This window comes from Acomys russatus, chromosome 3 (assembly GCF_903995435.1).
Source record: "Acomys russatus chromosome 3, mAcoRus1.1, whole genome shotgun sequence".
Classification (NCBI taxonomy): domain Eukaryota; kingdom Metazoa; phylum Chordata; class Mammalia; order Rodentia; family Muridae; genus Acomys; species Acomys russatus.
Window position 1 is genome coordinate 48,495,709 of NC_067139.1, and position 26,051 is coordinate 48,521,759.

At 43.6% G+C, this 26,051-nt stretch overlaps 1 protein-coding gene across 3 annotated transcripts in view; it reads left to right on the forward strand.

The window, feature by feature from the left end:
• The first annotated feature begins 412 nt into the window (after positions 1 to 412).
• Atxn7 (ataxin 7) overlaps positions 413 to 26,051 on the forward strand; it is a 99,131-nt gene continuing 73,492 nt past the window's right edge. The window contains exons 1-3 of one of the 3 annotated variants that reach the window (XM_051139934.1): positions 413 to 797; positions 1,128 to 1,421; positions 1,657 to 1,725. In XM_051139934.1, the coding sequence (XP_050995891.1) occupies positions 464 to 797; positions 1,128 to 1,421; positions 1,657 to 1,725 (697 nt within the window). In that variant the 5' untranslated portion in view covers positions 413 to 463. The remainder of the gene's footprint in view (positions 798 to 1,127; positions 1,422 to 1,656; positions 1,726 to 26,051) is intronic. The other 2 variants (XM_051139926.1, XM_051139917.1) reach the window with 2 other exon arrangements.

Consider the following 26,051-nt stretch of genomic DNA (forward strand, 5'->3'; position numbering starts at 1 on the left):
AGGACCATTTATTAAAGGCTCCTTGTGGTTCCCTTCTATGAATGCTTTCGTTGGCTGGTGATCTTCAGCCCATCACGTAGGCAAAAGTTATGTATGTGCATATTTGGGTGGGGGTAGTTTATGTGCTAGTGCCTTATTTAGTGATCAAAATCTGAGCAAACACAGTGTCATTTGAATGTTCCCAAAGCTCTCATCCAATCCTAGAAAAGACGAGCATAGTGAGAAGCCAACAACTGAAGTTAAAAGTGATACACTGATTTTTGTGGGCCCCTTCTTGCTGGCGAAAAAATTCAAGTCTCCAGGCCACACAGTGTGACCTTCAGTTGTGGGCACTGAGGTACACGTGGGTGGCTTCCCATTCAGTAGGGGCTTGCAGACACCTGGGCTAACACCTGGGCGGCATTTCACACCTGCCAGTGGCTCCTTAGTAGCTGGGCGCCCGCACAGTGGCGGCTTCCTATTCATGCTCCAGCTACTGTGCAGCCGCCCGGCGAGCTCAGAGCGAAGTGCCGGTGCCGGAGGCAGGGCCTCGGCTACGCACTCCTCGCTGCGCCGGGGCCAACCGGCCGGCTCTTCCATAGGTGGCTGCGTTTCCGACTTCGCCCTGGCTCCACTCCGGGGGCTTGACGTGCAAACTTCGCCGGAGCGAGCAGAGAGGGAGGGACCGGCGAGGGGGAGGAGGCGACAGGAGGCGCCTCCGCTTAAGGGAGCCGGCCGGGCGCCGCCGCTCGGACGGACGCGCGGACGGAAGGAAGGAGCGGGGCTGCCGGCCGGGCCGGGATGCGAGCGGCCGCAGGGTGGGCAGCCGCGGGCCGGGGCGCGGGCGGGCCTGAGGCCGCGGCAGGGCGGCTCCTGGCGCTGGCCTCCCGAGGCGGGCCGGGCCGGGCAGCCAGCGCCGCAGTGGCGGCCGCAGCCGGCGCCCAGCGAGGGCCGCGGCAGGCGAAAGCGAAAGCCAGCAAGCAGCGCCGCGGACTTTGCGCCCGGGCGGGGGCGGCGGCGGGGCCCGGGGGGGCCGGGGGCTGTCAGCACCACCGGCCTGCGGGCCGCGCACGCCGCCGGAACTCCGCGGCGCCTCCTTAAAAGCGGCCCCCGCGCCACTCTTTTCCCCCTTTTTTGTTACATTGTAGGAGCGGAAAGAATGTCGGAGCGGGCCGCGGATGACGTCAGGGGGGAGCCGCGCCGCGCGGCGGGCGGAGCAGCGGCCGCCCGGCAGCAGCAGCAGCCACAGCCTCTGCAGCCCCAGCGGCAGCACCCGCCGCCACGGCGCCCACGGCCGGAGGACGGCGGCTCCGGGGTCGCCACCACCTCGGCCGGCGCCATGGCGACGGTGGGGGAGCGCAGGCCCCTGCCCAGTCCCGAAGCGATGCTGGGGCAGTCGTGGAATCTGTGGGTGGAAGCTTCCAAACTTCCTGGGAAGGATGGTGAGTGTCCACGCCTCCCTGTTCCCCACGCCCCCCGCCTCCCCCTTCCCCGGTCCCGCTCCCCTCCCCCGCGCCGTGTCCTGTGACCCGCCCCCTCGGGGGTCAGAGATGCTATCTTTCGCTGGGTTGTGGAACGCGGAGGTGCCCACACCTACCCTGTGCGTGCGTGAGCGTGCGTCACACTCCTGGCCACTGACCTGCCTCTCCCCTCCTCCTGTGTGTGTATATCTCCTAGGGACCGAATTGGATGAAAGTTTCAAGGAGTTTGGGAAAAACCGCGAAGTCATGGGGCTCTGTCGGGAAGGTGAGTCCTGTCCCCCTGGTGGAGTTTGTACCCAACCATGGGGAAGTTTTCTTGTTGCTTCAGCCCACCTTCCCTGCTTGCTGCAATGAGGATGCTGCTGAAAAGGAGGGAAGCGGGTGGGCAGAGCATTTGCAGAAATCTGATTTCTATGAGTTCTGTAATGGGCAGCGACCTGAACCCCGTCTGGAAACCTGAGTGCAACCAGAAGAGCAATTCAAAGTTATGGGCATCGGAAACCAGCAGAGAGTTTAACCTAGATCCCTTTAGTTGTTATGGAAAACACCGGGGAGAATTCTAAGTATTGGAAAGTAGTTCCACATGTGCCTGAGGGTGCTGTAGAGAAGAAACCTTGACGAACCCAAGTTTTCTTAAAGCAACGAGAGTGAATTTTGAACATCATCATCATCACGTCATCATCATTATTTTGGTTTTTTGACATAGGGTTTCTTAGTGTAGCCTTGGCTGTGCTGGAACATGCTTTTGTAGACCAGGCTGCCCTCGAACTCAGAGTTCTGCCTGCCTCTGCCTTTTGAGAGCTGGGACTGTGCCACCATGACAGGCATTTGAACTTTAGAATCGAATTACTATCCTGTACCATTGTTTGTGTGGGATTTAAAGCAAAAGTTCAGGATGCTACCAAAAGATCTCACAACCAAGGAGTGCACGCAGTGGGATTTGTGTGATTGCTGGCCCTGCCAGATAAGAGGCCAACGGTCCAGAACGTCACTAGCCATAGATAGTAAAATCAAAGTCTGCTGATGGGTGAAGCAGTTTGGGAGAAGGCTCCTTTCTTTCGGTACCTAAAGGTATGCTATCAATAAAAGTCAGGGTAGGAATCTGGAAACTTACATTTGTCATGAGAGTACTCTTTTTCTGTCCGTAGTAGACTTTTGATCCCTAAATCCTACCTGGGCATTCTAGTGAGAAAGGTCGTGGCCTCAAGTCAAGTTTGGGTTTCAGAGTACTGGGTTTACACAAACCCGTGCAGTTTGATTTCTCACCTGTAGCCGTTTATTTTGGCAGAGTTTCGTTCAGTGCTCAAGAAGCAGAACGTTGGCAGCTGGATTTCTAAATCCAAAACTGGCTCATTATTATGCTGGCCTCACAGTTGCTGCACGTTTTTAGTTCTTACCTTTTCTTCCTTTTCCCTGCTTTGACTTTTTCCAGCTGGCCACATGGTCTGTCTGGTATGGCCAAAACGAGCAATCCTGATGGCAGCCCTGTGAGTGCTTCCCGCTGGAGCAGAGTCTAGGGCGAATGAGCTGATTTTTGGTGAGGACTGCTGTTTGAGGGCAGAGGAAAGAGGGAGAGCACAGGACCTGGTGATGTTGTAATAGGGAGAATCAGTTGTTAGTCCGGTTTTAGTGTTGACTTGGCAGTGCGCCTGGGCTTGAAAAATTAAAGTCACTAGGTGGCAACTCTCGTAGGAAGTGCTGGAGGAGAGCTTTAGAGGGCCTAATACAAGCTGCTGGACGGTTTCATTCCTGGTGTGGATGCTTCCCCTAAATGGCTTCTAAGTCTCTGAACACAGGATGCTGATCGTTGGTGATTCCCTGGTAGAGAATGAATGAGTTTCTCTGAATGCCTTGATTTCTAAGGCTCAACACATTTAGTGGCTGAAACCAGTTTTGTTCTATATGCTATTTTCTAATGGGAATATAGTCATTAGCAGATGTCCCACAAAGCGCTAAGATCTTAGACCTAAGGGTCATGAACCTGGTTGTCAATTAAGAGTTTTTTAGAGGTTGATTGGGTGGTTTTGTTGTTCTTTGTTTTGGTCAGGGTTTCCCTGTGTAACTCTGGCTGTTCTGTAATTCGCTATGTAACTCAGAACTCTCCCTGCCTCTGCCTCCAGAACCCCAGAGTGTTGGGGTCAGAGGTGTGTTGCACTGCTCTACCTGGCTTCCATCTTTCCAGAGCTGCTCTCTCCATTTAAAAGACACTGTGGCTACGCTTGGATATTTTGAGTAAAGACGGAAGTTTTAGCTCAGTCAGTTCTTCATTTGTACCGAAGAGTCCAAGCTTGATGAACGGCTGAGGCTTCCTTGGCTGTCAAAAAGGATCAGGAAGGTTCTGTTGGTAAAGTGCTTACTGTGCAAGCGCGAGGACCCAAGTTCGATTCCTAGAACCTACATTAACCACTGACTCCCCATCCAAAACATTCCTGTTGGCTCATGCTTTTAATCTCACAGCTGGAGGTATGGAGAGAGCTGTATCTCTTGGGCTTCCTGTCCAGCCAGTCTAGTCCACTTGGTGTGCTCCAGGTTAGTGAGAGACCATGTCTCAAAAAACAAGGTGGATGGCTCCAGGGGATCTGCCGATCCCTGAGATTGACCTCTGTCCTCTACACACATGTATGCATCCAGACACAGTTCTAACAGGGGAAGTGGTGAAACAGGGCGTATGTTCTCTTGACGTTGTCAGGGCCCACTTACCGCAGTCTTCAGTTAAGACTGGTTTCTTCCACCAGCAGAGGGTGTTTTGGAATGAACTCTGTATATGTCTTCTTATCAGTGAAGTTAAGTTGAGAAGAATTATGTAGATAAATCAATCATATTAATGACACTAAGAGTGAGAAACTCTCCATTATGAAAGTTCTTTAGGAATATATACCTGATTCTTTAGTTTCTCAATTTATGATTTTGAGCCAGAGAGTTAGCAAACATGGAATATGAAAAGTTGTTTCAGCTCTATAACTTTTCCTGTTAGGAAAAGAAATGAAAATACCTATTTCCCAAGATTATTTTAGAGGATGAAAATAAATTAGATAACATAAAATGACTTGTTGCGTAGTGACTTCTTTTGCTCCTTTCCAGCTCCTGGTAATGTTAGAACTGACTTTGCAATTTGCTTTTTATCATCTTTTCTATTTAGGACCCTTGAATGGGCTTTCCTGAAAGTATATGCAAAATAATGTTTATTCCCTTGCTCTAGGAAAAGTGGCCATAGCCGCTTCTCCTGGGTTCTCAGTGCTGATATGTCATCCCTCATCTTCCTTGTAGCACTGTTGGCAGCTGTTAGGCTAATTTGTCAGTCGTCTTTCAGAGGTCAGCCCGGTCCTCACCTGCATCTTGATTCCATGCTGCCTTCTTCGGATTTAGATATGAGTTGGTGGCACAGTGGGTTTTGGTGAGCTAAGGCAACCACACTCACAAGATGAGTTACTCTTCCCTTTCAAGTTGTTTTTTTTTTTTTTTTTTTTTTTTTTTTTTTTGAGACAGGGTTTCTCTGTGTAGCCTTGGCCATCCTGGACTCACTTTGTAGACCAGGCTGGCCTTGAACTCACAGTGATCCGCCTGCCTCTGCCTCCCGAGTGCTGGGATTAAAGGCGTGCACCACCACGCCCGGCTTTTCCTTTCAAGTTTTAAGTTGAAATTTCACAACATTTGTGAAATTTCACAAAACTTATGTTTGGATGGAATTAATGGGTGTGAATAACTGATTAGAAATTTGCTGTTAAACTCTAGATCCATAGGGAGAAATAAAGGATGAAAATGTTAAATACTTAAATTTCATAGCAAAGTTTTACAAGCAGATTGTGTATGGTAGGAATCAGACTTTGCTTTGCTTTGGAAAGTCACCTCTAGCCTCACCGAGGTCTATTTGCACGGTACCCAGCCACCACCATGAACTTTCCATTGTTCTCTGTCACTCTTTGAAAATACATGTTATGTGATGGCTTTTTTTTTTTTTTTTTTTTTTTTTTTGCTTTTTCTAGACAGAATTTCTCTGTGTGGCCATGGCCTTGGCTGTCCTGGAACTCTTTTTGTAGACCAGGCTGGCCTCAAACTCACAGCGATCTGTCTGCCTCTGCCTCCGGAGTGCTGGGATTAAAGGCGTGTGCCACCACCGCCCAGCTATGTGATGGCTCTTTTGTGCATTCCTGGGAGCAGAGACATTGTTGATGAATGCATAATCAGCTTGTAAACATCTGCTAAAAAAAGAAACCTAAATAAATGGGACTTCTAGGAAGATTGAATTAAACCACTATAGAGTGCTTGGTTCAAATGACTGACTTCCCCTTGTATTGCAGCTCTATAGGTAGAAGATACTCCACATTCAGGGGTGGGAGTGGGCGAGTGGATAGAGTAATTTGATGCTAGGAGAGGCCAGAGGCTGTCAGTGCTTGATTGCTTTCCCTAGAATTTCGTGCTTCCCACTTAGACTTTCCAAAAAGCGCAGAGGCATATACTACTTCTTATTCCTGATGTTTAGGCACAGGAGGAGTCTGGCAGCCCAGAACGTCGTCCTCACTTGTGACAGGTACTATCCTTCTCTAAGTAATAGGGATGTTGTTGAGCAAAGTGGAAAAGAGGTCAGCTGGTGCTGTGGGCAGCTAGGTGTTTTGTGCTTTGAAGACAAACTGGTGAGGAGCATACCTCAACCCAGGCTTACATGACCACTGTGGCTGTGATGGAACACCATGACCAAAGCAGCCTGGGGAGCTAAGGGCTTATTTGGCCTATACTTCCACATCGCTGTCCATCATCACAGGAAGCCAGGACAGGAACATGGATGCAGAGCTGATGCAGAGGCCCTGCTTGCTCCTCAAGGCCTGCTCACCCTGCCTTTTTATAGAACTCAGTATCGCCAGACCAGTGATGTCCCCACTCTCAATGTGCTGGACCCTCCCCGCTTGGTCACTGAGAAAATGCCCCGTAGGCTTGCCCTTGCCTACAGCCTAAATTAAGGTTCTCTCCACTCAGATGACTCTGTCAGGTTGACAAAACCTGTCCAGCACGCCCTTTCTTTTCTAGTAGGGAAAATGGTTTGTGGTTAGTTAACTGAAAAACGGATAGGTGTTTATTTGCGGTACTGTTAAGGACACTACAGTATAGCCATAAAATCCTTTTCTGGAAATTGTGTACTTTTCTTTAGGGATTGTCATAAGTGGTACCCACCCCTAAAGTTTCTTATGTATGATTTGGAACAGAGAAAAACAAAACATCTTGGTGACCCTCCTTGTAGCCATCACAGGACTCCAAGGACTTAGTCATAGCCCAGTCTTGTTTCATGTCTGCCTCACAATTAATTATTTTGAAGCATATCACAGGTATTTTAGCATTTCATTTTCTTTTTGTCTGATTGTTTAGGCTTCACCTTGTGTTATGTAAAAATGAAGGCTTTATGTACATTATGCCTTTGTTTTGAGGCGTGCGGAGTTGCCATTTCTCTGATCTCTGTCATGTAGGTAAAGCTTCTGCAGGTGACAGTCCTTACAGTCAAATAGGGATTTAAATCAAACCTATTGAGACAGTATTGAAGTCTGTGTTCTTTGCCTTTGAATCTTCTGGGGACTTGTTGTATGGGAATGCGCTTAGGCAGAGTCCTTAGGTGATCTGGTTGTAGAGTGCCTCACTTGAGGCACTGTGCAGATGCACATCAGTGCTGCAGTGATGAGAGCAGCTCCATGGCTGACTGACAGTACCCACGTGCTGCTCTGGAGCTGTAGGGTATGCACTCACCCATGGGAGATCCACCAGGATTCTTTCCTGCCTCTTAAGCACTACAGATAGTCTAGTCAAACTACAGCCTGAGGTCAAGTACTGCCCATGGCTTTTATGTTGCCAAACAGTTGAAAGAAAAACCTCATATGACATGTGACAATTATGTGAAATTCATGTGTCAGTGTCCCTCAGGAAAATTGTGTTGGGACATGGCCGTAGGCATTCCTATACTTATGTCTGTGGCTGCTCTCTACACAGTGAACAGCAGTGTTAAGTGGGGTGCAACAAAGACCACATAACCTACGATCTCAGTTATTTAGTGTCTGGTCATCACAGGAGAAGTCAATGACCTTGACCTCATGAGTTACATGGTTGATGAAAGGGAACCCCTTCCATTAACATTCTGTGTTGAGTGGGGAAAGCCAGTGCTCCTGAGTTAAGAACTTATTTACTATTGGAGGAGTATAGGTTACAAGGAAACGTATGGAGAGTGAAAAGGCTTTGCTTAAGAAGGTTCCTTGTCTGATATGGGTTTTTGTTTTTTTGTTTGTTTGTTTTTGTTTGTTTGTTTTGGTTTTTCAAGACAGGGTTTCTCTGTATCCTTGGCTGTCCTGGACTCGCTTTGTAGACCAGGCTAACCTTGAACTCACAGTGATCCGTCTGCCTCTGCCTCCCGAGTGCTGGGATTAAAGGTGTGTGCCACCACGCCTGGCTTTGGTTTTTTTTTTTTTTTTTAATTACAATTTTTAGGCAGGGTCTCATTTTATACCCAGACTGGCCCAGAATTATGTAAATCAGGATGTCTTTGACCTCAAGAAATCTTCTGCCTGTGCTTCTGCCTGTGCTTCTGAGTGCTGGGATTAAGGTGTGTGCCGCCATGCCCAACCACACCTTATTTTCTTTAAAATCATTTTTTCAAATCATCGTATTCTACTACCAATAAAAACATCACCCAAATGACTAAAGGAAACCATTTAAACACTTGCCTTGTCCCAAACTCTTGTCTGTTTTTTCCATTTATCATTGCTTTCCTGGGGCCATTCACATAGAGAGCAGCAGGACTCCAGGAACGCTGGGCCATGGCAGTGATGCTTAGATTCTGCTGAACTGCTCTAACTGCTCATAATATTCAGAAACAGGAGGATAGACGTCTTGTGAGGTTTCTTTTTTAATTGAAAATATCAAGGTCCAGGAGAATATGTATAGTGGGCTAAATAGATGAGAAAAATACCTGCATAGCTGTATATCATTATTTATTTTTATTTTTAGTAAATTTGTTTGCTTGTTTGTTTTTTCAAGACAGAGTTTCTCTGTGTTGACTTGGCTGTCCTGAAGCTCACTCTTTCGACCAGGCTGGCCTCGTCTCACAGAGATCCTCCTCCCACTGCTTCCCAGTGGCCCAGCATTTTGTGAGGTTTTTGTTTGCTTGCTTGCTTTCTTGCTTTTTGGTTTTTAACTCAAAATGCTTCATCTTCTTCTCTTTCCTTTAGCTGACTTACAGAAGCCCAAGCTTTGTATGAGGTCTTGAGAATGAATAGGAAGGCTTTATTCAAAAACAAAACTGGTTTGGTTTAAAAAAGATAGACTGTATTTGTAGATCCCATGTCTTTATGATTTTGCGCTTGCTAAAATGCATAAGACCTAACATAATCCATGCTGAATCCCAAACCTTCAGGGACTCAGTTTGCGGAAAGTGGGCTTAACTACCTGCTGAGATCTGCACGTCACTCCCTTTTGACAGGTTCTTGTCAACCTTGTCTTAAGAGTGAAGAATGAGGATTGCATGTGTCACTATGGCATATGACCTACATGCGATGTAGGCTCGTAGGTTTGCTTTCCTACAGTTTTTTATTTGCTCTTTCCATTTCTTTTTTGTTTTTTTGTTTTTTTAAGACAGGGTTTCTCTGTGTAGCCTTGGCTGTACTGGACTCACACTGTAGACCAGGCTGGCCTCAAACTCACATTGCCAGCCTCTGCCTCCCGAGTGCTGGGATTAAAGGTGTGCGCCACCACCGCCTGGCCTCCATTACACTTTTTAAGTTAGGATACTACCTAATGGACTTCATCATGACATTTTCATGTGTACACGTTAGATTCCCCAAACACTTACTTCTCATAAGAATATGTTCCTGACACATGGACATGAGAGCAGGTCAGGTTTGCTGAGTGTGTCTTGTGGTGTAGTCACCACTGTGCCTCGTCCACTTTACCAACACCACAAAACAGGTGACCTTGGGTCTGCCTTCCTTCCAGTGACATGCTTAGCCGTTCTGCTGTGCTGATGCCATTCCACATACCTGCTTGTGAGCAAGAACAGGTCAACCTAAACTTTGTTTTCCTAATTTTGTTGAGAAATAGGAATTTTACTGAAAATCCAAATGAACAAATAAACAAATCCCCAAACAATGCACAGAGCAAACCAGTCTCTTTGAGCCACCAGAGCCGTTTCCTTGGTGAGCTTTTGAGGAGTATGAACTGTGTGCATTAGACATGATCAGCTTTTAAAAGAAATATTAAATGAAAGCTAAGATTATAGCAGATAGTAAATATAATCATCTGGGATTTGTACCATTAAAAAAAAAATTCTTTTAAAGGATTTTGGAGAAGTGAGATTTCACTAGTTAACAGCTGCTCGGTGCAAGATTGCTTTTAATCACATTGATATTCAACTTTATGCTGGTAGTTTTAATAAGTGTGCCCCTGTGATTATTACAGTCTATTTTGATTGAAGTTCTAAGGAGAAAAAGAAGCTATTAGTAGACCTCACAGTTGGAGTTACTCCACTTTTGAGAGAAAGGCAGAGGGTACATTTTATTTTCTTGTATAGCAGGTATTAATATAACTGAGCAAAGGAAAGAGAAGAATGATTCAGGCACTAATAGCGTGTAACTAAGTTCAGCATTCTTACTTCTCTTTGTGATCAAGACTCTGGGAGTGTGAAATGCTTTGTCTTTTGGGTCTGGCAAGGAGATAGTAACAATTCATTACCAGCTAGACTGGAAACCCTAAGTCCGAGACTGTTTGTTACCCAGGTTTCATCTGTGTTTTTTCTAGTCTTGAGCTCTAGGGAAAACTGGAGTCTTTTTTTTTTTTTTTTTTTTTTTTTTCTTACTTGAGTAGGAAAACTTTAAAAGTAAAAGCAGTGACCTCTTGGCTTTGTATTTTAAACAAGGAGGTTTCAGAGATATATGGGGGAACCCTAGACATAGAATTGGCATTATTGATAGTGGTCTCACCATCACAAAGTCTGAATGTTACTACTTTGGGCTTAAAGGATAGCCCTCGAACTTTAAAAGTGTTTAGCTTTAGGAGACACTAATAGTCGCCTTGCCTTTGTTTTGTTCATCTCAGTGTGGATTTCTCAGATCAGTAACTTGTGATGTTTGAGAACCTTAGTGCTGAATCTTTGTTTCCAAAAGTGCATTCAGGGAATGTGTGCTGTTTGTAGGTACTATATAGAAAAGATACCATACCCCAGCACTTGGGAGGCGATTGCTGTGAGTTCAAGGCCAGCCTGGTCTGCAAAGTGAGTCCAGGACAGACACAGAGAAACCCTGTCTCAAAAAAACACCATATGACACACTGTAGAAGTCAACTTTATACAGAGGCAGTGTTCCAGAGTAAATCTCAGCTCTGTCAGGGGAATGACTAGAAGAAAGTTCCATTGCTTCATCAGGTCGCCGTTGGCTACATGTGAATAGATGATAGTGATATGTGCTACTTGAGGGCATTACGTGAGATGCCAGTTTTAACCGAAAAATGTCGGCAGGCTGAGAAAACTAGCAGTCTTAGGATGCTGATCAGAGTGCAGCAAATGAAGAGTTTTAGGATTCCTTGGGTGGTAGGACAGAAAACCAATAGTGGGAGGTGATACTTGTTTTTCCTTTAGCAGTCTCTTTTCACTTTTACTTGCAGAGGGAAGCCCAGTGTGATTTTTAAGCTTCTAGTTTATACATATTTAGACTCCTTCCTGAAATGCTTTTCAGACCACATTTTCTGGGCAGAAAACAATTAATTATAGGCAACAATATAAATCTTCTATACTGCATTGGAAAATGGATCAGAGGGATAAATGAGAACACTGTGATTTTGTGTATGGACAGATAGTCTGGGGTTTTTCTACCTAGTGAGGAAATTACCTTTTCACCTTTTCAGTTCTTGAAAATTTGCATTTTAATTCTAATAGTTCTCCATTTAAGTTACCCTATTCATATTTGAACCTGTATAGAAACTTTTTTCTTTTCTTTTCTTTCAGTGTTTTGAGACATGGTTTCTCTCTGTTGCCTTGGCTTTCCTGGGCTCTCTTTGTAGACCAGGCTGGCCTCGAACTCATAGAGATCTACCTGCCTCTGCCTCCCAGTGCTGGGATTAAAGATGTGTGCAATCATGCCTGGCTTAGAAACTCTTATAATGAAAAAATATCACTATAATTATAGAAAGTAAGACATGATCATTGCAGAGGTCTGTCTTAACAAGAACATTTCTCTTTTTCCTTTCTTCCCTCCAAATTCTCCTGTGTATTCCTCTTTACTGTCTTTCAAACTTATGGCCTCTTTTTTTCCCATTAATTTGTTATGCATGCATATTGTGTGTGTATATATAGTATATATGTATATTTCTAAATATAACCTTCTTAGACCATATAATGTTACTTGTATGTATGTTTTCAGGGCTGATCATTTGGTAATTGGATAATCAATTGGTGTGCTCATCCCTGAGGAAGACATTTCTCCCCCTCTCAGCATTTCTCAGTTGTCTTTAATTTTTTGTATAAAGTTCAGGCCTCATGGGCTTTTCCTCGTCTACTTTGGCATGTCTGTTGGTATCATCCTTGTTCAAGTCATTTGTAGGCAATCATTCTGGTGAGACTTTATGGCTGTAGCTGCTGACATTACAAGGAGACACAATCTCAAAACAAACTCCCCTGTCTTCTGAATCTTACAATCCTCCCACCCCACCCACACCATTCCACAGTGTTCCTGGAGCCTTAGATGCAGGACTGTTTTGTAGATGTATCCATTAGGACTGGGCTCCACAACTCTGCATTTTGATTGGTTGTGCTTTTCGTGTAGTGATCTGTTGCAAAGACAAGTTACCTTGATAGAGTGAAGACGACACTTAGCTTAGGGTATAAGGACACTTGCTTAGGTTGTTGCAGAGATTATACTGGTTTAATAGTCATTGCCGAGCCTTCTCTGATATGCACGGCTTCACTGACGCTGCGTAGTTAGCCATGTTCGGTAGCAGTCATGGTTTTCCTCTTGTTGAATAGGTCTTAAGTTCAACTAGAGAGTTGTTGGCTACCACCAAGGTATGTGTGCCACTACTTTGCCCTTAGAGTTATTGTGCTGTGCTGGTCATTGATGTGGTTCCTAGACAGTAGACATCATGGCTGGGTAGGACCGTTGGCTCCTCTCTCCTTTGGGAAATCGCACAGCACTCTTGGGACTGTGAAAACTAGTCCTCAGAGGAGGCTTTCAGTTCAGTTCCAGCTCAGGGGTTTCTGGGCCCTGCGTCTGAGGTGCACAGGGTCTTCAGCAAAGAGACCATCTACCTTCCACTTTTGGAGGGCCACCCAGGGCAAAAGCAATAGGCTGTATGTTTTAGGAGAGTCTTGAACAGTCCTGGCCAATAATTCAAAAGAAGGCTGAGTTCTCATGTCTGGTAGTGGGCATTTGATTCTTGGAGGGACCATTGTCATTTCAGATGAAAAAGTTCATTAAAACTATTTGTGTATGTTTACACACAGAATTATAAATGTTATACATTTTTAGGTAAATAGTTAATTTTATGATTCCTTGTGGATTTTTTCAGACACTCTTAATTGTTATTTTATCCTTCTGTATTTTCCTCCCGCCCCACTCCCTACAAAGCCCCTCTTTCTGTTTCCCTTATCAGATCACTTGTATCCTGCTTCCTCTTTTATCCTTTTCATCTTCTTCTGTATTACCTCCTTCTTCCTCCCTAAAGAACACTTCCTTAGCTGGGCGTAGTTTTGCACGCCTCTAATCCTAGCACTTGGAAGGCAGAGGCAGGTGGATTGCTGTGAGTTCGAGGCCAGCCTACTCTACGAATCAAGTCTAGGACAGCCAAGGCTACACAGAGAAACCCTGTATTGGAGGGGGGGTGGAGAGGGAGAGAGAAAAGAAAAAACAATGCTTCTTTCCCATTTCTCTGATCAGATTACTTGTATCTTGGTAGTCCCTTCCTTGTTGCCCTCAACACTCCTCTTGTGACAATACTTGTGTCTTACTTTTCTGGTACTACAGTTATTCCAGGGTATGTGCTCACATCTGAAGATTTGGAGCTCAGAGCCTCTAATGAGAGAAAGCATGTGGCATTTGTATTTTTGGGTCTGGTTTACCTTACACAATATGATATCTTTTCTACTTCCATACATTTACATGCAATGTTCATGATTTCATTTTCTTTATTGCTGAGTAGTATTCCACAGTACACACATTTTCACTAATTATTGCTTGTATGACATTTAGGGTGTTTCCGTTTCTTAGCTATTGTGAACAGAGCTGAAAAGAACATGGCTGGCCAAATATATGTGGAGTAGGATGTTGACTCCTTCGTGCATAGGCTAAATGAGTAGTTTAGCCAGGGCATATGGTAGGTCCATTTATAGCCCTCTGAGAATTCTCCACACTGATTTCCTTAGTGGCTGCACTCATGCACTAGTTAGAAATCTCACCAACAGTCAGTTAGGGATGATGAACAATTTTTTTTAGGGAAGCCATTTTTTCTTTTGAGATCTCTCTCTGTCTGTGTCTGGGTCTCTGTCTCTCTGTGCGTCCCTCTTTCTCTCTCTCTCTCTCATTTTTTTTTTTTTTTAAAGATTGATTTATTTATTCATTGTATATGAGTGTTTTATCTGCAGAAGAGGGCATCAGATCACACTATAGATGGTTGTGAGGCACCATGTGGTTGCTGGGAATTGAACTCAGGACCTCCGGAAGAGCAGGCGGTGCTCTAAACTACTGAGCCATCTTTCCAGCCCCCTCTCTCTCGTTTTTTAAGACTAGGTTTCTCTGTGTAGCCTTGGCTGACCTGGAACTCTCTCTGTAGATCAGTCTGGCCTCCAACTTACAGAGCTCCACCAACCTCTGCCTCCTGAGTTCTGGGATTAAAGTCATGTACCATTACCACCCGCTGAGAACTCAGCTTTTGAGACTCTGTTTTTTTTTAGTTCACTGTAGTTTATGGATGTTAATCCTGTCAGATTTACAGCTGGTAGAGATTCTCACAGCTGATTGTGAGGAAGATTTATAGTTTTCTGAAGTCCCACTTGTCAGTTGCTGGCCTTAATTCTTGGGGAAATGGAGTCTTACTCAGGAAATACTTTCCTACACCTATATCATGTAGGATACTGTGTATGTTATTTTCAAACAATTTCAGTGTTTCATGTTTAAATCTTTGATCCATTTGAAGTTAGTTTTTGTGCAGTATGATAGCTACAGGTAGAATTTCATTCTTCTGAATGTGGGCATCCAGTTTTCTCAGCACCGTTTGTTAAAGATGCTTTATTTTCTCTAACATATGTTTTTGGTGTCTTTGTCAAATATTCAGTGGCTAAAGTTACTTGTATATCTATTTGGGTCCAATTTTGTTCCATTTGTCTCTATGGCTGTTTTTGTGCCAATGCCATATTGCTTTTATTACTATGGCTCTGCACTGTATGCTAAGATCTGGAATTGTAATCCCTCCAGCATTGGTTTTGCTTGCGATTGTTTTGACTATCTGGGATCCATATGAATTTTAGGATAGTTTTTCTGTTTCCATGAAGAATGAGATTAATTTTGATGGTCAGTTTCATAATATTAATTCTAATAATCAATCCATGAATATTTCATTGTCTAGTGTCTTTCCGTTTTCTCTTTATTTTTTTCTTCAGAAGTTTGAAGCTTTCATTTATAGAGGGTCTTTCACATCCTTGGTCATGTTTATTCCTGGATATTTTATTTTCTTTGAGACTACTGTGAATGGGAGTATATCTATGGTCTCCTTTGGGTACGTTGATGTCTAGAAAAGCAAGTTGTGTCCAGTTGATCCTGTCACATTGCTGAATTTGTTTCTCTCTAATGTGTTGTATCATGTCATCTGTAAATAGGGATAGCTTGACTTCTTTCCCTATTTGTATCCCTTCAATGTCTTTCTTATGCCTTGTTGTTTCAGCTAGTACTTGAAACAGATGGGTGTGCCTTCATGGAAAGGAGGGATGAGAGTGTACATCCTGTCTCATTCCCGACTTCAGTGGGATTGTTCCACACTTTTCTCAGGATGATGTTGGCTCTGGGTTCCTCTTATATAGCTTTTACTGTGTTGTTATGCTCCCTCTAGCTCCAAATTCTCCTACTTTTATAATGAAGGCATACTAGATTTTGTTAAAGGCCTTTTATGAATTCATTGAGATGATCATGTGGTTTTTTGTCTTTAAGTCGGAGCCTACTTCAAATGGTCAGTTATAGGGTTTGGACTTTCTGCTCTTCACAATTGGAGAAGGACGATCCTGTAGCTACTTTGGGTCCTTATTGGTAGGCAGGGCACAGATTTGGTGTTAGACGTCCTAGCAATGCAGATCTTCCTTCCAGGGTGCTGTAGGTGTTTACCAGTGTGTGCGGTGCCTTAAGAGAGTTCTGACTGTTGTGTCTTACTTTGTACCTGTAGCTTTTATCCCTAAAATGTCTGAAAAGCAAATTATTTGGGTCTTAGGTGAGCTAGAGGCTGAAGATAGAATTACAGACCCATTGTGAAGGCATCGTCGTAATTCCCAGGGAAGCAAAACTAAGCAGCAGGTATTTATATAGAGCTACCCACTATATGAGGGCCAGATTTTCTTATAGGTATAGGAGATTGAGTAGAGAGTCCTTGCTCTTTAGCAGTGTTAAACACAGTAGATGGACTGAGTAATGCACAATCAATTAAGAAGGCTAATAAGTGGATTTGAGTTAATATGATCAAGGGAGACTTTCCCTTGATCAAGGGCATTTAATATTTGAGCTGGGGATAGTGATGGGAACGAAATGTTATCCTGAAAGCGGAGGTCTCTGAATTGTCATCCAGGAGGAGGAGTCTGACAGGATGGGAGGGAAATAAGACTGAGAGGATCAGAAGAGAGAAGCCCTGGGTAAGGACGCAAGGTGTATTATAAATGTAATGAGAACATACATGCAGGAGAGCAAACTGACCTACCTAATCTGTGCTTCTGGAAAGTCACTGTTAGATGGTTTGTGGATTGTGGTGGGTAGAGTGACTGACTATGAAGTGAGATGTGATAGTGGGTTAAGGTTTGTTGATGACAGTACACAGGCAGAGAGGTTTACGATATACTTGGGATTTGGCATTCACATGAATCAGTGAAGAGTTGGTTGTGGATGACAGAGAAAGAAAGGACTTGGGTCTTGAGCCATTGAAGGGTACAGTTAATGAGCTCAGAAATAGTGGAGCCCATGCTAGGCTCTGTGTTGGAGATCTGATGGAATGACTGCATTGTTTAATGCATTTACTGGCCATCCATGTGCAGTTAGGAGCCAACCCCAGAATGTATATTTTGGAACTTGATGTAGTAGCCCTTACAATAGAACCCTTGGATCAAGTCTGCATCACCCAGTGATAGACTATGAACAAGTTAAGTTGCTCCAGTAAGTATCAAGAAACAATCAGAGCCAAAGGTTGTGCTTCTAGTCAGTTCACACTGAATAGAGGATGAGGGAGAAGTTGTCACTGTGATGACAGGGAAGCCAGATGAGTGTGGTGATGTAAAGCCTGTGAAAAGAAGAGAAAACAAAGCAAAGTGTTGACTGTGGCACCCTATCAGGTGCTGGGTAGAATGGAATTACATTAGAGAGGGGAGCAATCTTGCTTTGGTGGTAGGTTTATAAACGACCTTCATCGGAATTGAGGCACATACCTGGTTGTGAGACTCTAAGAATTAGGGCAGAAATGGAGAGGGGCATGTGGCCATCTCAGAGTTTGCTTTGAAAAGGAAGGGAAGAATGAGAGCATAGCAGAGGAGGCACGAGTGTAGTGCGGAAGAGAGTGGAAGGAAGAGTGACTTCATTCCAGTTTTACTTGGTTACTATTAGACATACTGGGATGCCAGTAGGAATGATGTGGAAGTAAGAAAAAGTTGAACACATGAGAGAGAATGGAGAGCTACAAGGATACCCATGAGTTGGAAAAGGACATGAATCTAAGAGGAGCCACAAGAAAGTGATGTTTGGACATCATCAGCCGTCCTCCCCATATGAGAGGAAATGCCTGTGAGTTCAGATGCAGGTAGCAGCGTGCGGTTGTAGGAAATGGTTAGGCATCCCTTTTGTAGAAGGGAAAGTTGAGAGTGGACAGGAGGAGAAATTCTGTCTGTCATTTCCCCCACAGTATCTGGACCAGGAGCTGGAGTTGGCCAGAGCTCTGTAGAACAGGGCAGCTGCAGAAAGAAAATCCTGGAGACTATTGGGGAAGCAGAGGACTCTTGTAGGCCATTGGAACTTAAGTATTTTTCCTAGCTCATGGGTCTTGGCCTGGTCTGGACCTGCCAAGGTGTTTAACCTTATCACCTTCCATTCTTTCCTGTGACCATGTCCAACACAGTAGTGTCCTGGTTCCTCTCACTTAACAGGAGCCTTTCCTACTCCAAACTCTCATACACTGTCCTCTTTGATGAAGCCAATGCTTCTCCTGCGTCACATCCCACTTCTTTGCATGCCGTTGCACTTGGGTTAGGTGTCACCTCACCTTGTAACCTTTACCAAAAGTGTTTATTACTATATGGTGTCAATATAAAACAGGAACTGTTGAAGCTAGGCATGGTGGCACATGCCTTTAATCCCAGCACTCAGTGAGACAGAGGCAGGAGTGAGTCCAGGACAGCCAACTCCATCTCGGAAAAACAAAAAGAAAACAAACAGCAGCAACAACAAAAAACAGGAACTGTCTCCTGTTCAAATAGCTAGTATGGGTAGTTCTGGGGTATCAACCCTAGGTAGAAAGAATTAGAACAAAAAGTTTTTATACAGGTTTTAGTTAAACTTGGAGAATTGTCTAGAGGATAAGAACAGTGTCCACCCACTAAGACTGACTTTCTGAAGGACATGTGTCTTGTGGTGGGGTGGCATTCGGTTCCCATGTTGATTGCAGTTCAGAAGGCCATTGTTTGTCTCTTTTCCCAGTTTTCTAGTGCTTTGCCTTTTGGTTGAATAGCAATATGCTGTGAAGAAAGAGAAATTTTACTTTAGGGATAGATAGTATTTATTTATTTATATAAATAACTGATAAAATGCCCAAGTCCTCTCTTACATCACTGGAATTTTCTCTCCTCAAATAAACTGGGTTTTGTTTTTGTTTTTGTTTTTTTGTTTTTTTGTTTTTTGGTTTTTCGAGACAGGGTTTCTCTGTGTAGCCTTGCCCATCCTGGACTCACTTTGTAGACCAGGCTAGCCTTGAACTCACAGTGATCTGCCTGCCTCTGCCTCCCAAGTGCTGGAATTAAAGGCGTGCGCCACCACGCCCGGCTCAAATAAACTGTTTTTAATTCAGTCTCTGAGTGGGTTATTTTCTGCCTTCCCATTATTTCTGTTTCTTAGTCTTTTTCTCTCTGCTCTGATGAACTGCTGGAGCAGAGATGGACTCAGAGCCTACTGTAGGCTTTATATGCCACCCTTTTGTTCCCTTATCACAGTCTGTAAAGCTTTTCATTGTCAACTGCCAGCTGCAATGAGTTCTTGTCCAAAAGATCTTGTGTCAGTGGGTATGTTCTTAAAAGCTGATGCTTGTTGCTGAACATAATCTGTTATGTGTGTTTATAATCTGTTCATGAACCATGTTATTCTTATATAGTGACAGTTATGCTAGGGAAATGAATAAAACAAGGTTTAATTCATGTAAGTCTGGACATTTACCCCCTCCCCCTTGTAACTGAAAGGCCACTTCTTAAAGATAGGATTTTGATGGGTGGCATTTAAGAATTATGAAAACATGACAAATCCTGATAGCCACACAGTACCCATTTAAAATGTTTTGTTACATCCTACTGTTATGTGGGCATGTACAAGGCACATGAGTGGATGCTAGAGGGCAGCTTGTGGGCTTCACTTTTCTGCTTCTAACTTGTAAGTCCTGGGGATGTACTGACATACCTTATCAAGCTGGCAGCAAGTGTCTTCATAGGCTGAGGCATCCTGTTGGCCCCTTTTTATCTGCTTAAATGGAAGGATGATTCAGCCAGTGCCTGAGTAAGAAGTCATAGTAGTAATAATCATTGCAGTTGTGAACATTTGTACACTCAGTGTCATATTGGGTGGCCCCCATTACAGCACCGAGTCCAGAGCATACACTTATCTTCGTTTTAATGAGAAAGTTGAACCTCAGGTAAGATACTGTGTCAGAATCACAGTCTCCTGAGAGGCAGAGATGGATTTCTGATCTGGCCAACTCAAAACTGTTGCCATTAATTATTTGGTAAATGTATCAGACACTCTTGAGACAGCAGCTGTTATGTACACCACTTATATGAAGGGCAGTGAACAAATGAGAAACGCCCAGAAAGTAAACTCCAATAGTTTGTTAGGTATATAAAACAATTTTAAAATATTTTAAACATCATGGAAGTAGCTTGCAAATTACCTAGGGGAGGCTTTCACTAGGAGGGTAAATAAATACACGAGTGCCACAAAGGCTTCTGCCGCCTGTTGGTTTTCAGGAGTCTTCTTTTTGAGAGTAGAATTACTAGTTTTGTCTTTTATACTAACCCATAGTCTAATTGATGTTGAGTAGCTTGATCTGACTGTTTGTTTTCACATTTTTGCTTATCCTGAAGGTAGTATCTCCTAAGAAGATTAAAATGCAAGCAACAGCAGAAATGAAAATATATAAATATATATTAATTTAATGCAGTTTAGTTTTGCTTTGGCCTTGATGCATCACTGTGGTGTTGCCTGGATATGTATGGTGATTGGCATAATGTGTGTGGAGTTGATTTAGGCCAGGCCAGCTCTGGCTGTAGAGTCCACGCCAGCATCGGGCCTTGCTATGTATGCAGCGAGCTCATGATGGTGTTGTCTGTGAATCTGTTCTACTTGCAAGACATCAAGGGTGACTAAAAGAGCCTATTTTTCCTTAAATTTGGCACTATTTTCTCTATAGCCTTTGGTAGGAATTAAGGGTTTTGTAAAGGTAATGAATAAGTCAAACACAGTTTTTAACAAGAGAAGTATATCTTAGTTATATACGTATGGTTCTCCAGTAATTCTGATGACATTGAGAAGAAAGTGTTTGATTTTCCCTCCATTTGTTTTTGTCTGGTGTCTCCTTTCCACTTTGTTTTGTTTTTCAGACAGGTCTTATTCAGTAGCCCAGATTGGCCAGTGGCTCACAACCATCTATGTGATCTGATGCCCTCTTCTGGCATGCAGGGGTACATGCAGGCAGAGCACTGTACACATAATAATAAATAACTATTAAAAAACAAAAAACCATAAAAACCATACATTTAACAGAGACTGTCCTTGAACATGGAGAGTTCCTCTGGCCTTAGCCTCCCAAGCTAAGATTACAGGATTTAGCCACAATGACTGACTTCTGTGCTTAATTTCAAGAAAATGTGGCAGCCCAGGCTCAGAAACAGTTTTACTTTCTACTTTAAAAGATAAAAACACTAGGAATGGTGGTGCACACCTTCAGTCCTAGCACTTGGGAAGCAGAGGCAGGTGGACTTCTGTGAGTTTGAGGGCAGCCTGGTCTACACAATGAGTTCCAGGATGGCTACAGCTATGTAAAGAGACTCTGTCTCAAACAAAAAAAACAAACCAAAACAACTTTCCCTCAATCCTCAAGAAATTTTTAGTGCTGTCAGTTTTATATACAGGTAATGAGGGAGTGAGTAATACTTTGCACGTGATTGGTGTGGCATCATCGCTGAAATTTGTGTTGCTTGTGGAAATATCATGTAATAAAATCCATTTGTGTGAAGCCTGTCTGCAGCTTTCCCAGGGCCTCAGGGCATACTGTACAACCCCTTATCCCCCCTTCTCATGGCTTATGAGAAACTGTTGGGCTCTGGCATATCTGGATAGCTTAAGAGTATTTGTGTTAGGTTTCTGGACAGGTAGCTAGCTACTTGTGTGCAAATGTGCGAGCTTGTGCATTGAGTTTGTCCAGTATGGGTAACGGCTGCATGCATGGTATGAGAAGAGAGGAGCTTTGGCGGAGAGCTGCTGAGGAGTGGGAATGAAGGTGAGATCCAGAAGAAAGGGGGACCTAATGGAGGGTTACAGCATGATCTTCAGCTTGCTTTTACTGCCGCTTCATGCTGTAGCCAACTTTTATACGCATTCATAAGCATGAAAGTTATTTTCTCGAATTTGGAGCTTAAAGCAGGAGGATCGCTGTGAGTTCGAGGCCAGCCTGGTCTACAAAGTGAGTCCAGGACAACCAAGACTACACAGAGAGACCCTGTTTCAAAAAAACCAAAAAGAAAAAAAAAAAAAAGCTTAACTCAGACCCAGGTGTCTTAGCTTAGAGTGTGCCCTGCACTCCATTGGCTAGTGTGCAGAAGAGGAGCCCCTGGGGATGGTAGAGGTCAGTCATGGACTTCTTGGTTTCAGAGAATTGTAGCTGAAAGGCCTTGCCCTCATCCTGAGCATCTGACCCAGTGTTCCATTTTTCCTGGTGTACCCATCTCCCCTTTTGGAAGATGTTCTGGTTTTTTTGATGCACAAGTTTTGCTGATTTCAAACTCCTAATTCTCCTGCTTCCACCTCCCCAGGGCTGGGATCACAAGCTTGCTGTATACGTCCTGAAGATCCCGCTGCTCTTCTTCTCAGAAGTAGACATCATACTAGTCTCCTTGTCTCTCTGAGTTGTCGTCCATGATTTTTGGCAGTATTTCTTCTGGCGAGGATGGTTTCTTTCCTCACTAGCTCCCCTTAGATCACCTCACTGCTCTTTTAGTTCTTCAAGAGTTCACTACAATGTTCTTGTAAATCACTTAGGTGACAGGCATAAATTATGACTTTGATATGACTTTCTAAAACGTGGGCCACCTTAAAGCTTTCATATGGTGAGGATCAGTTGCTTTAAATTCAGGAGTTCTCAAGCATGCTTTTAAATAATAGGGCTGTATAAAAATATTATCTAAATACGCATAGATACATTCTTAGTAGGAAGAATCCACTTTGTCAGATTTCGAGATCCCTTCATGACCTAGGGTGTTCCACCAGCATATAAAAGTAGTCTGTTCAAAAGGTGATTGCCAACCCCCATTATTATTTTATTTGTGGTGAAAGGGTTTTTATTGTTCATTTCATGTTCTTGTGTACAACCTATCAGTTTTCATGTTTCTGGTTTTTTGTTTTGATTAACTGATGCTTTCACAGCATTGTTTATCATTTTCTTTGCATACGTGTGCACTATTCTGTCTACATTAAAGGTCACTGGGAATAGTAACTTCTACTCTTAGCATTTATGACACTAGAGCTTTGATCCTTCACATTGAGAGATTGAGGGGGAAAAGTGGGTCAACCTGAGAAGATGACTCTTTTGTCTTGTCGTAGGACATTACATAGATACACACTATTCCAAGTAGTCAAGTTTTCGTCTCCCTGAGGCGTTGGAACTGAACCTACTTATACATTAATGGGAAATAAGGAACAGACAGTAGGATTTCAGGCAGTGGCAAAAGCAGTCTTCTAAATCATCTGTCTAGTAGTCTGTTGTTGCTGCTTGGATGACTCACTGATTCTTGTTCCCCTTAGGTGGAGCTAAAGCCACTTTATGTAGCTGGTGGACACTTAATGACACAACTCCTCAGCATCTTAGCTTTCCTCTCCAGGATGCTCTGGTCCTGTGCAGTGACTTCCCTTTCCTTAGACACTCCCCTCCTCCCTTACTCCTTTCTCTTGACCCTCTCCCCCAAGTAAGAAAATTACCTGCTTCCTAGTTGCAGTATAATTTCCCTGTGAGCTATCAATATCCTAGGATGTATGTTATGTAATTTGCATAGAGCCTATGGTAGTCTTTCCTCCCTTACGGTCGACTTTCTCCTTGCACTCTGCAGGCCTCTGCCTTCATTATCTCAAAGGCAAAAGGTGTCTTGGTCTTCTTCAGGAAAGTCTTTGATGACAGAACCTGCAAACCCTAACAAGATTTGGTCACTGTGGTTGTGCCCTTGTCTTCCTTCTAGATGAAATGCTGTTCTCTACTAGGAGTTGACGTGAACCCTGCAGACTGGAGAGAAGGCCTGCAGGGCTTCTGATGAGGGTGCGGTACTGGTGGTGCTATAGTGTGGAGAGGAGGAGCTAGTTCATTTTCTTCTGATAGTTTGTATGTTATTTAATTAAGGTGTGACCTTGAGGGCTTTTTTTTTTTTCACGTTACAAATTGTTGGGTGTTCATTCTTAATCTCTTTGCCTTTGAGGGACCACTAATGTTCATCCTTGTTTCAGAATTATCAGTTGTCCTAACTTCTCTGCAAGGAATTGCCCACATTGTACTTGCTTTGAAAGGCGGAAGACTAACTCCTTCAGGAACTGAGCAAGGGGGAAGTCTAAAGGTCTAAAGACAATCCCGCATGTCTGTGTCTGTCCTTTTATACTTCTTGCCAACTGGCAGTTCCCCTCACTTCCCACAGCCTCTTCATTCCTGCTCCTACGAGGCTGTGATTGAGTCTTGCCCTCTCAGCACCCAGTGTTCTGGGCATTGCCACTTAGGAAAGAGGATTTGCTGAGGGACAGAATCACTTAGGTCTGGGTCCTGCAGTCAGAGGATATTTTGTTTATGGGAACCACTCTGAGCACGGAATACAACATCAGTCATCCATCCTATTTATGCATCTTTCCGGAGATGGGAATTGGATGGGGAAAGCCATCCTTTGTAAAAGACAGAAAGAAGAACCCTGGATAGGCACTGGGGACAGAGGAGGCCATGGCATGCTGTGGTAACTCAGGCTTTTACTTCCCTGGGTTCCTGTGAGCACTAAGAGTTCTGCAGGAAGCTAGTTTCTTGTCAGATTTCTAGACAGTAAACTCCGCTCCTTCCCTTTGACCTTGGGAAGGCATTTAACACTTTCTTCACTTCTGCCTCTTCAAAAGCAGACATGATTCCAGTGGCTTCTCATGAGGCCCCTTCAAAAATGAGGGGTTTCTTGACCTTAGCACTATTACTGACTTTGAGGCAGTGCACTGGGATAAGGGGAGAATGTTTTGTGTATTGTAGGGTGCTTAGCATCTCTCTGTACTCCTTTAAGTTGTGACAACTTAAAATTACCCCTGCTCCTAGAAGTAGAGGTAAATGACCTCAGCTAGAGAATCACAGATTTTGTGTATATAGAGCTCGGGTATATAGTGGCTAGTGTTGGAGTACAAGGGTAGGTGTCAATTCTGTAGAAACCACGCTCTGGGAAACCCTGGGCCTGAGGCTCTTCTGCAGCACTACATAACTAGTTCTGTTTGGTGGCTTTCAGAAAAAGTCCATCCTTTTAGTCTGAGTTTCAGTAATCTGGTCTACAGGGTAAATTCCAAGGTAGTCAAGGCTACACAGAGAAGCCCTGTCTGGAAAAACAAAAACCAACCAACGAACAAACAAACAAAAAAACCCAAATAAACATACTTGTAATAAGAAATATAATCAACCAGAATGTAAGCAGTATTTTTCTCACCAGTTGTTTCATGTTGAGTATTTTGACTAGAGTAAGTGCACAGAGCTATGAAATGTTGTTTGCTATTTCTTTATTCTATAAATTTCTTTTTAAGTGTAAACATTTTATTGTTCTGGGATTCTAGCATTTTTTTATTCTAATATTTACATGAAGTTTGATGTAATTTATTTTTTATTCACACAATAAAGCTGCTTAAACACAGCCATTATATATACTTTATGCTTGTATGTTCACAGCCTTACTGTACCTCACCTGTTAGAAATAGCCATGTTTAAATTCAGCCCTGGTCTGAGAAGTTTTATGGGTTACTTTAACTTTAAGGGCTTGCCATGCAAACCTTTGTGAATTGTGGATTACACAGTTAAAGACACCCAAGCCAGATGTAGGGGCACACATCTTTAATCCCAGCACTCAGGAGACAGAGGCAAGTGCATCTCTGTGAGTTAGTGGCCAGTCTGGTCCACAGAGTGAGTCCAGGACAGCCAAGACTACATAGTGAGACCCGGTCTTAAAAAAGCAAACAAAAGCAAAACAAACAAAACCCCCAAATGAAAAATACATGCAAATCATTAATCCCGCAGCAAATGCCATGGTCTTATTTGTGTGTTAGGCGGCTTATAGCAACTCCATTTGAAGTTCACAGGGTGAATTCAGCTGGGAAATAACAGGCTCCCAGTAATCTCTTGTTTGACTTTCTCACATGCAGTTTTATGTAAGCATGTAGAGATTGCCAGTGGAGGTTCTAGGTCAATATTTGTTCTCGGATTGTAACATGATGGAAGTCTCTCCTGGACATAGCTTGAGGTTCTTTGTGTAAGTATGGTTCCGATCAGCCCACATTCTGAACTGTTGGTTGGTTAATCAGGTTTGTTTGTTTGTTTTCTAGTTTTTCTTTTTAACTCATAAGTCATCAGCATGCTATAATGACAACAATCTATGTTCTACAGCATAAACCCATTTAAAGAAAGGCCATAACCCAGTGGTAAGAAGTCTAAAAGAAATGTGCGATGCCCTGCTCAGATGAATGTTGTTACTTGTGCTCCTCACTTGCTTGGGCAGGCAGCCAGAGATAGGGTACAAGTTAATTAACCAGCTGTTTGCAGAGATAGGGCCAGAGCATTACTGATAAGTCTGGGCATAAATAAATAAGAAAAAGCTGTGTAGCCTGTTTTTTGTTGTTGTTGGTTTTTTTTTTTTTTCCTTTCTTGAAACGAAGGAGA